A 12,997-nucleotide genomic window follows, 5' to 3' on the forward strand; every position below is an offset into this window, starting at 1 on the left:
CTAAGGGTACATTCACACCTGAGGCAGCGGATCCGACAGGCAAAATCTGGCAGAGAGCAGCCTACCGGATTTTGTATTGTCGCATTCTACAGTTCACCACCAGATCCCAGTTGACTTTAATGGGGCCCAGCAGTGATCTTGCTGCGTTTTGTTAGCATGCAACAGTTTTTGTCCTGCTGACAGCTGGCATGCCACAGATGTGAACGTACTGTAAGTCTGTACAGAGTGATACATGTATGGATCCATCATGCAATGGAGCCCTCTCAATAGAGACTAATGTACAGTACATACATTTCCAACTGCATCATTAAAGGGGTTGTCCAGGTTCAGAGCTGAACCCGGATATAACCTCCTCTTTACTCATTTACTATGTATAAGGGTCCATTCACACATCCGTGTGTGCTTTGCGGATCCACGGATCCGTGGATCCGCAAAACACAGACAGCGGCAATGTGCGTTCCACATTTTGCGGACTGCACATTGCCGGCACTAAGAGAAAATGCCTATTCTTGTCCGCTATTGTGGACAAGAATAGGACATGTTCTATTTTCTTCAGGATCGGAATTGCGGACCCGGAATGTATGGGTCCGCAATTCCGTTCCGCAAAATGCGGAATGGAATTGCGGATGTGTGAATGGACCCTAAGTGGAGCATCGGGGCATTTCCTTTCTCCGATGCTCCCCCTTGTCTTGTGCTGCATCGCACAGGGCAAAGTCTGTTTGTTGTGAGCTGGTGACATACCGGGCCTCTACTCACTATGCTAGGCGGAGACTTCCGCCTAGCAGTGAGCCCAGTGACATCACCAGCACACATGGGCGGTCTGTAGCCCTAGGCTGTTTTAGAGGCGGGTACCACTAGTACGTTTTGGGAGTAAGTCACTGGCAGTAAACAGTCCTCCCCCTGCATGATGCAGTGTAAGGCCTCGTTCACATCAGCGTTCAGCCTTTCCGTTCTCCTGCTCCGTTATAGGAGCAGGAGAACGGAAAGGACGGATTGGGCACATAACTGAGACGAGCGGAGCCTACAGACCCCATAGACTATAATGGGGTCCGTTAGGTTTACGCTCAGAAAATGATTTTGGAGCGGAGACAAAAGTACTGCATGCAGGACTTTTGTCTCCGCTCCAAAATCATTTTCTGAGCGTAAACCTAACGGACCCCATTATAGTCTATGGGGTCCGTAGGCTCCGCTCGTCTCAGTTATGTGCCCAATCCGTCCTTTCCGTTCTCCTGCTATAACGGAGCAGGAGAACGGAAAGGCTGAACGCTGGTGTGAACTCAGCCTAAGGCAAAGGGGAGCATCGGAGCAAGGAAATGCTACGATGCTCCACTCATACATAATAAATGAATAACAAAGAGTTTATATCCGGATTCAGCTCTGAACTCGGGCAACCCCTTTAAGTTGCAACCTATTGTCTCATTATTATATTAGCTTATAAAAGTATGATCTATACATGTGATATTTGGTTTCAGAAAATAATTTCATACCCTTATATGGGGCAGTTCGTATGCATTTTATAGGGGTTTCTTCCTTCCTCTGGATCAACATGATAGGATTATAGGTTACACTTGATGGTCTTATTTTTTTTCCCAACCTTTTCAGCTATTTACTGTACTTACTGTACTGTATGTACCTAAAATTGATACATTTTATATTTTGCCCTTTAGGGAAACTCTCTTCCACCAGCTCTGTGCCATACATTGGCTGTTAGAGACTCTAACCTCGGATCCATCTGTCTTCATGAGGCCTATGTCATCTTGTTGGAGTATAAGGTAAAAACAAGAATCAATCATTTTATAGGAATATATGGTCAAAAATCAGGAAGTAGGTGTTAACATTGTATCAGCTATACCCCAATGTTCAGGATCCTCATCTCTTGGCCAGAGTGAAGAGCATAAAGAAAGAGTGGTGCAGATTTTTTTTTTAACAATCCACCAGAATTCTGGTGTACCACATTTATTAAAGGGTTTTTCCCACAGTGGGGGCATATCGCTAAGAAATGCCCCCATTGTCTGATAGGTGCGGGTCCCGCACCTATATCGAGAACGAAGCGGGGAGCACTGTGGCTGGAGGACCCCAGACTTCTGTGGGAGAGTTTTCTAGGCTCTGTAGAGGCTTAAGGGCCAGTGCATTTTATGTTTATTTATTAATATAGATATTGACATGGAAAATTAAAACATCAAACCAAATTTCTTTAAAAATATGTTTAACATAAAAACATGATTTGAATAATAGCATATTTATAATTGTATTGTTGGAATATATCCATTTTATCCTGGTTATTGCACCAAATTTATGTGGTCAAAAGCATACATAAACACTATATAAAGCCAACTTTATATACACAAAGTAGAAACTATACAGGGGCATAGCTATAGAGGGTGCAAAGGTAGAAGTGGCTCCCAAACTCTGGTGCCTCTAGAGGCACATAAGAAGATTTAAAAAAAATCACAGAAAAAGATAACATCCTGCACAAAATGTTACCTAAATATGCAGATGTACATAGCAACATTTATATGGAAAAAAATCACAGATAATATTGCATAATAGATACAAAGATTTTATATGGACTAAGCCCTCCCTCTCAGCCAATATATTTTGATCAAAACACATCTATGCCTGCCTACCAGCGCCATGGTGGTCTCAGTCAGACAGGAACCTACTTTAAACCCATCTATGCCGTTAGGCATCTACATTCAGGAGGGCAGACTCTGCACATATAATGTGCTGCTCCTTGTTACCTCTATGTGCATCAAGCAACCAATGAGAGGAAGAGCTCTCACTGCTACATGTACCACCTAATCAAGGTTGCATATTCAGTTATCATATCGCTAAGGATGTTTTGTATCTTTTTCTGTGATTTTTGATAAATTTATGTTCTTGAAGGAGTGGCACCTTCAAGTGTGAATGCGCCCCTATTATCTGGGGAGTGCACTTTTGCCCCGCCTATCCAACAGCGACCTGATTAGGTGGTACATATAGATATATGGACTCCTCCTCTCATTGGTTGTTTGGTGCACACAGAGGTAGCTAGGAGCAGTACACTATATGTGCAGGGTCTGCCCTCCTGAATGTAGATGTCCAACGGCATAGATAGGTTTAGAGTAGGACCTGCCTGACTAAGACCACCTTGGCGCTGGTAGGCGGGGACAGATGTGTTTTGATCAAGATATATTGTCTGAGAGTCTCAGATTTTATCATATCAGAATGAGGGCTTAGACCATATATAATGTTTGCATCTATTGTGTTAGTGCATTATTTTCCGTGATTGTTTCCACATAAGAAGATACCAGTGTTATAAATGATGGTGGCCCTGTTCCTTGCTTTACATTGGGGCCCAGGAGCACCACGTTCCGCCTCTGACCCTATACAGCTTGAACTTTGCATCACTAGCCATCTCTGTATTCGATTGTTCAGGCAACAATAAAAGCAAATATCAAGCCAATAATAGCTGTTTAACCAGTCTGCATTTCTTAAAACCAGAGATCCTGGTGGCTGTAAAACTTCATTAAAACGAATCAATAGAGAGAAGGACGTGGAGATGAAGTGGGAGCAGTTTATCATGCCGGGGAAGGTAAATGATCATTTTTTTCCTACTATAACTGTCAGAAATATTTTGCTCTGTTTTACAGGTGTAAATAAATGCGATCTCCACAAATGGAGCGCTAAATATTTCAGCTACTTAATTTTCTTTTATTGTGAGAAATATATGGAGAGCGCAGGCCTCATAAACAACCACTATATATTCTAGGTGCAATAACTGTAAAGCTGGAGTGCATAAAAAGGGAACTCATCATTATGACTCTGCAGCAATGTATATTCTATCGGTGCTTAGGCATTCAGTTCCCAATTGAATTTTTTAGCTGAAAACAAAAGGCCAGTAGAGTTGGCCCCCAAGTTTCAATCTGAACTTTCAGCGCATTTCCTCATTATATAACTTTAGATATCTTTTATGTATACTGTAACTCTTGTATAATGAAGCAATAGTCCAGCTCACCTGCTCAGTAGTAGAGGATGCACGGAAGAGCAGCGTACAACAAAGAAAAAAATCCTGCATAAAAACAAAAGTTTTTTATTATTAGATATTTTCTTTGTTGCACCTACTGGAAGTGTGCATTCACACAACTATATTTTCAAATGATAAAGTATTGAGACACTCAGGTTAAAGTATAACTGTCGTATTTTTTTTTATTTGGAGTATTGGATTGTGGTGATTAATATCTCCTTGGTGGCCCTATTTCAACTTTTCACTGTGTACTCAATTACCCCTTAATTCCACAGTTTTGTCCCCTGTACTGCCTACTTTTACCTGTGCTTAAAATCAGGTTGCTATGCAGGATCCGTCTATCTGTTGAAGGACGGAGGACCGCAGAAGCACGCTACGTGCAAGGTCAGATTACAGACAGCCAGGGACTGTAAGTAAATGATTAAAGCCAGGTCCTCCCCAGCAGCTGATAACAGTGCCTGGGCTGTGTGCACTTCTCCCTGTCCCTGCACTTGGCAGACGCTCCCTCACTCAGCAGAGCTGGAGAATGCAGAGTTGAAGCAGCGCAGACCAGGGAAGGGAGATCTGCTGTCTGCTCAGTGTATAAATGAAAGCAACATGTGGTAAGAGGACCCCTTGGTGCTGCAGGAGATTAACCCTTTAGGGGGAGGGCTCTGGTTACTGACACTTTTGGGGGGCTATTGTTACTGGCTAGTGAGGGCAGGCGGGATTAGCCTCAGGGGGAGGGCAGTGGCGGCCATCTTAACTGAATAGTGAAATTGCAGTTTTATGCAGACTGGTTGCTAAGGGCTGAATCTTATTATATATGGGGTAAGTCAGTCTAATAGTAACTGATTCTGAAATATCATGCTATTGGTAACTACATATATGAAAATTGAAATTAGGGTCTAAATGTGACAGTTATCCTTTAAGGTTTTGCAATTAAAGTACAGCTTTATTTCACATTATCTGCATCATTAATTTGCCCAGTGGTACATATCAATAACAGAATATTTCTGACCGGACGTTTCGGTCACAATGGACCTTCATCAGCGGTCACATTATCTGTGAGGTGAGTAGAAGCATTCCTAGTGCCTCAATACTTCATCACTTGATTGGCACCAGGGACACTTTGATTGAGTGCGGTTTCTCACTTCACTACAGATTATACAACTATATTTTCAGTCTGTGTCCAATCCGCATTTTATTGCAGCTCGCACGCAGACCTATTCACTTCTATGGTGCTGAAAAAAATGCAGACAGCACGTGGATGTCATCAAGGTGCGGTTCACATCCATGCGGCCAGGCCGCAAATTATAGAACATGTCCTATTGTCAGTTTTATGGAAAAGAATAGGCATTTTTTCAATGGGGCACGCGAAAACTGCTGGGTTCACATGGACCGCATCCGTATTTTGCGGACTGCTAAACAGATATGGTCATGTGGATGCCACCTACTTGAAGCGTTATTCTCTCCGCGATGGGGACGCAATCAAATGGAACGGAATGCATTCTGGTGCACTCCGTTTTGTTCAGTTCAGGTTTGTCCCCATAAATGACAATCACAAAGAATGAATTGTGTTTTCTCCCGCTATTGAGATCCTATGATGGATCTCAATAGCGGAAAGGGAAAGCTCAGATGTGAAAGTAGCCTAATTTTGTATGATTCTGAATTCTCACCGTACACAACCCCGTTCATACAGGACCCACCGCATCGATCAGCTGATCTCTGTGAGTTTGGATCCCGATAGCCCCGGCATACAGAGGAGTTTGCTGGGGGAAGCTGTGGCCATTAATATGTTTCCTTTGCAGTGGATGTTACTGGAGAAATGTAGTATCACAGGACTGCCATTTGAATGAATGACCAGCTATGCAATATGTGTACAGCTAGAGGAAGTCTTCTGCTTCAATAATCACCACTACCACTTGCTGTCAATGGGGCTACACATTCAGATCTCATTCTTTTCATACAAAGACCCATACTGGGAGAGATTTATCAAAACCAGTGTAAAGGAAAACTGGCTTAGTTGCCCATAGCAACCAATGAAAGGTGGAATCTGATTGGTTGCTATGGGCAACTAAGCCAGTTCTAACACCAGTTCTGATAAATCTCCCCCATTCTGTCAACTGCAAACCTGTTTGTCCTTTTCTGAAAACAGTAATGCAAAATAGTTATTGTTATTTGCCTGAATTTCAGGTGCAGACACAATACTGCATGCTACCTCGAGTCTGTCATTATTGATTATTTTTAAGGGTAGGTCCACGCCACATTCAAATATTACCAGAAGCGTAGCTACAGGGGAAGCAGCTGCTTTGGGTCCCGAACTCAGAAGGGGCCATCCAGGAGGAGGACTAACAGATTTTATTGTCAGGGCCCCCACCAACAGTATTATACAATGACATTATATACAGTATATACGTGTGGGAAACCGATGGAGTGGTTGCCGAGCTTCATCTAAGAGAACGATCTAGACTAGCCACAGGATTTGGGGGGGGGCCTTCGTAAATTTGCTGTGGGGCCCAGTCATTTCTAGTTATGCCACTGAATATTACGTTTGGCAAATACAGCGGTAAATACTACTGATTTATTCATCTGGTATGCCCGTAGACTTCTAATAGCCAGACATATGCGAAAAGTGTCCGGTTGGAAAATAACTGGCCCGTATCTATTAGTACATCTAAGGCCTCTTTCACACGGGCGAGATTTCTGCGCGGGTGCAATGCACTGAATCCAGGCCCATTTACTTCAATGGGGCTGTGCATCACTTGTGTGTTGCATGAAAATCGTAGCATGCTCTATATTGTGCATTTTCCACACAACACAGGCCCCATAGAAGTGAATGGGGCTGCGTGAAAATTGCAAGCATCCGCAAGCAAGTGCAGATGCGGTGCGATTTTCACGCACGGTTGCTCATTATTATTTTTTGTAATGGAAAATAATAGCATTCTTAATACAGAATGCATAGTACAATAGGGCTTGAGGGGTTAAAAAAATAAATAAATAATTTAACTCACCTTAATCCACTTGTTCGCGCAGCGCGGCTTCTCTTCTGTCTTCATCTTTGCTGTGCACAGGAAAAGGACCCGTGGTGACTTCACTACGCTCATCACATGGTCCGTCACATGATCCATCACCATGGTAAAATATCGTGTGATGGACCATGTGATGAGCGCAGTGACGTAATCAAAGGTCCTATTCCTCAAAGAAAAAGACAGAAGAGAAGCCGGGCTGCGCGAACAAGTGGATTAAGGTGAGTTAAATTTATATATTTTTTTTTAACCCCTCCAGCCTTATTGTACTATGCATTCTGTATTAAGAATGCTATTATTTTCCCTTATAACCATGTTATAAGGGAAAATAATACAATCTACACAGCACCGATCCCAAACCTGAACTTCTGTGAAGAAGTTAGGGTTTGGGTACCAAAAATGCCGATTTTTCTCACGCGCATGCAAAACGCATTACAATGTTTTGCACTCGCGCGGAAAAATCGTGCATGTTCCCGCAACGCACCCGCATCTTTTTTTGCAATGCCAGTGTGAAACCAGCCTATGGGTACTTTCACACTTGCGTTGCTTGATTCCGGCAGGCAGTTCCGTTGCCTGAACTGACTGCCTGATCAGGCAAACTGTATGCAAACGGATGTCATTTTTTCTGACTGATCAGGCATTTTTTTTAGACTGATCAGGATCCTGATCAGTCAGAAAAATGCCTGATCAGTCAGAAAAATGCATTGCAATACCGGATCCGTTTTTCCGATTGTCATCAGGCAAAACGGATCCTTTTTTTTTTTTTTTTTTTCATTTTTAAAGGACGGATCCGGCATTCCGGTATTTTGAATGCCGGATCCGGCACTAATACGTTCCTATGGAAAAAAATGCCGGATCCGGCACTAATACGTTCCTATGGAAAAAAATGCCGGATCCGGCGTTCAGGCATGTCTTCAGTTTTTTTCGCCGGAGAAAAAACCGTAGCATGCTACGGTTTTCTCTTTTGCCTGATCAGTCAAAACGACTGAACTGAAGACATCCTGATGCAAACTGAACGGATTACTCTCCATTCAGAATGCATGGGGATATGCCTGATCAGTTATTTTCCGGTATAGAGCCCCTGTGACAGAACTCTGCCGGAAAAGAAAAACGCAAGTGTGAAAGTACCCTAAGGCTTTGCTGGTACTGTATTACAACTGCGATTTATTTGCACAAGCATACCCGCAGAAAAACCACACATAATTTGCAACATGTGCAGGTAGCCTAAGGCCCAGCAGCAGAATCCGTATGCCTAAGGCTGGGTTCACACTTGAGCGTTGCGCAAACGCGCGTTTTACGCGCGTTTTTGACGCGCATTTTTATGCGCGTTTTTGTAATAGTAAACGCGCGTTTGACGCGCGTTTGTGTGATTCACTACAGTGTCCTATGGCCACAAACGCCCCAAAAGTCGCTCATGTACTTTTTGGAGCGTCGGGCGTTTTACAGCGCGATCGTACGCGCTGTAAAACGCCCAAGTGTGAACCATTCCCATAGGGAATCATTGGTTTCTCCTTGTTGAGCGTTTTACAGCGCGTAGGAACGCGCTGTAAAACGCTCAGGTGTGAACCCAGCCTTATGCTGGACCTCATTGTGTACACGCAGCCTGATTAGGAACAGGTTCTTATGCCGGTGACTGTTGGACATGATCAGGCAGATTTGGAAGTAAAGAGTGGATATTTCTAGTCAATAACTACAAAAATTATATTATATGGTTGCATGAGCTTAGTTTTAAAAACTCATGCTTTTAATGCTGCACTCATTTATGGCAATTAGATGGCAAAGATAGAGCGTCAAAAGGAGAGGCCTCATAGTCCTTTAAAAAAAAAACAGCTAGCTCAACAGTGAATGTAATGTAAAAGTGTTTTTTTTCTATTATACCGTAATAGCGATTTGTCAAACCTTAAAAAACAGAGACACAATACTAGCAGTTAGCTTGTATAAAGTAGTAAAACCGCGCTGCTCCAAACCAGCAGTGAAAAAGTACACCGTTAAGTCACACAGAGGTTTCTTCTGATATGGTCAGATCCGATAAGTGACTTTGACTTCCACAAGAATCAGTGCTCTAAGGCCTCATTCACACGACCGTTGTGTGCATCCGTGGCCGTTGTGCCGTTTTCCGTTTTTTTTCACGGACCCATTGACTTTCAATGGGTCCGTGGAAAAATCGGAAAATGCACCGTTTGGCAGCCGCATCCGTGATCCGTGTTTCCTGGCCGTGAAAAAAATATGACCTGTCCTATTTTTTTCACGGCCAACGGTTCACGGACCCATTCAAGTCAATGGGTCCGTGAAAAATCACGGATGCACACAAGATTGTCATCCGTGTCCGTGATCCGTGTCCGTGATCCGTGTCCGTTTTTTCCTATCATTTCAATGGCAAACTTGACTTAGATTTTTTTTTTTCATTTTTCATGTCCGTGGATCCTCCAAAAATCAAGGAAGACCCACGTACGAAAAAACGGTCACGGATCACGGACCTACGGAAAAATACTGTCGTGTGCATGAGGCCTTAGGCTACATTCACACGTCAGTATTTTTCTATTTCCCGAATTTCAGTCCGTTTTTTGCGGATCCGTTGTTCCTGAAAATGTTTCCGTATGTCATCTGTTTTTTGCGGATCCGCAAAAAACGGAAACATGTATAAATTTCAATAAGCAAATAAAGTCTTTTGGATTTCTTTGAAAAAAAATTGAAAAAAAAAAGTTTCTGTTTGCAGGATTTAATTTCCAGGAACAGAATCCGCATAAAACGGATGACATACGAATGTCTTCTGTTTTTTGCGGATCCAATGAATTTGTATTGTACCAGGATCCGATTTTTGCGGAAAAGAATAGGACATGTTTTATATTTTTTCGGACATGCGGAACGGAACAACGGAAAATGAATGGGTCCAGATCTGGTCCAGATCTGTCCCGCAACAAAAGGAACAGATCAGGAAAGAAAAAACGGACGTGTGAATGGACCCTGCATCCCTATAATATTAAAACCGAAGTCCTGCAAGTCCTTTATCTTATAAAATCGTTTATTATACTCATAAGTTCCATAAAATCTCAATCACATAAAACAAATGTCAATCCTCTCGCCAATTGCCCAACCCGGGTTTCGTCTCCGCTTCGTCAGGGGCATCTGCAAATCCTATTTGGTTCCTCCTTTTTATGGCGATATGGGCATTAGCCCAAAAAATCCTTTTGAAATTAAAATCAGTTTAACAATTTTAAAACCATCCAATATTAAAACATAGCAGCCCCACCTCAATTCATTGATATATTTAAGAAACTTCTCTAATCTCAGACGATCCCCTTCCCCCCAGCAGTGAGCTACTGAGGGGCCTGCAAGTAGCCTTTCCCAACCTTAAGTAATACTAAAAAATAATTCACGTAAAGGCGAGTGTTTTTGAAAGGTATTTTCCACACAGTCTCCTTTGGTTATGTCTGTGAGAGGCAATTACGTGTTTGAGCACTAGGGGGCAGATATAGTATTATCTTCATAGTGTTATACAGTGCATGTGCTGCTGTATAATTAATAACTTCTGTGGGTTTATAAGGCCGAGCAGAAGATAAAATAAGTATTTTATCATTTGAAATTCCTTGCCCTCCAGGATCAGTAAAACTGTTGTGAACTGACCACCAGCGAGATGACATCCTGGTGCATGTTTCACACAGAGGCATTGCAAGACAAGTGCCTACAATTCACTATATTTGTGTCGTTTCTGACATCTTCCTGAACATAGACAACTTACAATCTGGAACGACAAGTTATTACATTTCTATGCAGTAGTCTGGAACATTTCCATAGTGGAAAGTGCTATTTTTGTAGAACGTTTACTTCTGCGGTTCTCCACAGACTTTTCAGCGCCTCTCTTCTCTGGCTAAGGCTACATGCACACGACCGTGCCATTTTTTGCGGTCCGCAAACCACTGATCCGCAAAAAAACGGAAGCTGCCCGCGTGCCTTCCGCAATTTGCGGAACGGAACGGGCGGCCCATTGTGTAAACATGCCTATTCTTGTCCGCAAAACGGACAAGCGGGGCCTCGGAATGGAGCTACGGATCTTTTGCGGCCGCATTGAAGTGAATGGGTCCGCACCCGAAAAACCCGAAAAACGGTCGTGTGCATGAGGCCTAAGGGTACTTTCACACTTGCGGCAGAGGATTCCGGCAGGCAGTTCCGTCGCAAACTGATGGGATTTGTCATACGGATCCGGATTCAGATCCGTCTGACAAATGCATTGCAATACCGGATCCGTCTCTCCGGTGTCATCCAGAAAAACGGATTCAGTATTAATTTGTTTTGCATTCTTAAAGGTCTGCGCATGCGCAGACTGAAAGGCCGGATCCATTTTGCCGGCACTAATACACTTCAATGTAAATTAATGTCGGATCTTTATTAAAATTTTTTAGCAGTTTTTGTGATACATGATCAGTCTATTTGCAGACTATAGGAACATTTACACCAACAGATTATCAGACAGATTTTCTGACCAATCACTGGTCAGGTGGCCTATTACACACAAGGATCTTTGCTCATACACACACCACCTATTGGTCTGATTGCATAGAAATTAGTCAATCTGTTGGTGTAAATGTGCCTTAGTCAGTCAGCTGAGGGCTCATGTGAAGCCTCATCTCTGATCTCCTGACGTCATAAACACTTATTATAGGCTACATTAACACTGGCGTTTTGGCTTTCCGTTTATGGGATCCATTCAGGGCTCTCACAAGCGGTCCAAAACGGATCAGTTTTTGCCCTAATGCATTCTGAATAGAAAAGGATCCTCTCAGAATGCATCAGTTTGCCTCCGATCAGTCTCCATTCCGCTCTGGAGACGGACACCAAAACGCTGCCTGCAGCGTCTGATGAAACTGAGCCAAACGGATCCGTCCTGGCACACAATGTAAGTCAATTTCTATGAAACAATCTGACACAATAGAAAACGGATCCGTCTCCCATTGACTTTCAATGGTGTTCATGACGGATCCGTCTTGGCTATGTTACAGATAATACAAACGGATCCGTTCTGAACGGATGCAGACGGTTGTATTATCTGAACGGATCTGTCTGTGCAGATCCATGACGGATCCACACCGAGTGTGAAAGTAGGGTAAGCCATATTCTTATCAGTTTGATAAGAGTTTAGTTATAATGAGTGTTTATGAGGTCATGAGATCAGAGATAATGCTTTACATGAGCCGTCAACTGACACGACTCAGAAGTGATACTCTGCAAACAGACTGATCCGTGTATCCCTGAAAACTTTTAACACAAACCAATATAATTTTATTTTTTTTAGCCCAAAATAGGTAAAATGCAATCATAAAAACAATATCCTCGAAGGTGTCTATGTTATAAGCAGTTGGCTGTGTTACTAATCTCATTATATTTTCCTATTCGCAGCATAAAAAGCAGAGTCAAAAGCTTTTCCGCAACCACTTACGAGCTCGGAAACTATCCTTCCTCAGCGTCTCACGTTTTAGTGGACTTTCTTCAGCGCACACACCAACCATAGGTAGTGTTTCCTCCCTTCTTCCGGGCTCTGATGAAATGGCAACTGGAGGCACAACATCCTCAGACGCCCCTCAAGAAGGTGGGGACGACTTAGAGTCCACTGTCAATAGTTCCCTCCATACCCCAGGCAAACTGAGCAAAGAGGAGGATGAAGAGCAGCTGTCTGATTGTAAGTATTGTTGTGTTACTGCTTGCTTTTTGCCTCCCTGCTTGTAATATCTTGTGTCATTTTAGTTCCGTTTACTTTTATGAAGCTTTTTTTTGCCCAATTAATTGTACTTTTTGTTGATATTTTTTGGATGCATACAATATATGTTAGTTGTTAATTTAAGTTTTTTTTTCTTATTACTACAGTATTTAAAAATCATCTTAGATAATGTTTTGGATTTATACCAGAGGTTGCTATGGTGATACCAAATTGGAAATTACATTTTTTAACTGCTACATAATAAAATGTATTAAATCTAAAAATATTAAA

General features: G+C 42.6%; 1 protein-coding gene across 3 annotated transcripts in view; it reads left to right on the forward strand.

Annotated features, from left to right (window-relative positions):
* Positions 1 to 12,997, forward strand: part of CCDC60 (coiled-coil domain containing 60) — a 211,675-nt gene that overhangs the window by 159,221 nt on the left and 39,457 nt on the right. For all 3 annotated transcript variants that reach the window (XM_044290877.1, XM_044290886.1, XM_044290894.1), the window contains 3 exons: positions 1,668 to 1,772; positions 3,484 to 3,574; positions 12,409 to 12,688. In XM_044290877.1, coding sequence (XP_044146812.1) covers positions 1,668 to 1,772; positions 3,484 to 3,574; positions 12,409 to 12,688 — 476 coding nt within the window. The remainder of the gene's footprint in view (positions 1 to 1,667; positions 1,773 to 3,483; positions 3,575 to 12,408; positions 12,689 to 12,997) is intronic.

This window comes from Bufo gargarizans, chromosome 1, assembly GCF_014858855.1.
Source record: "Bufo gargarizans isolate SCDJY-AF-19 chromosome 1, ASM1485885v1, whole genome shotgun sequence".
Taxonomy (NCBI): domain Eukaryota; kingdom Metazoa; phylum Chordata; class Amphibia; order Anura; family Bufonidae; genus Bufo; species Bufo gargarizans.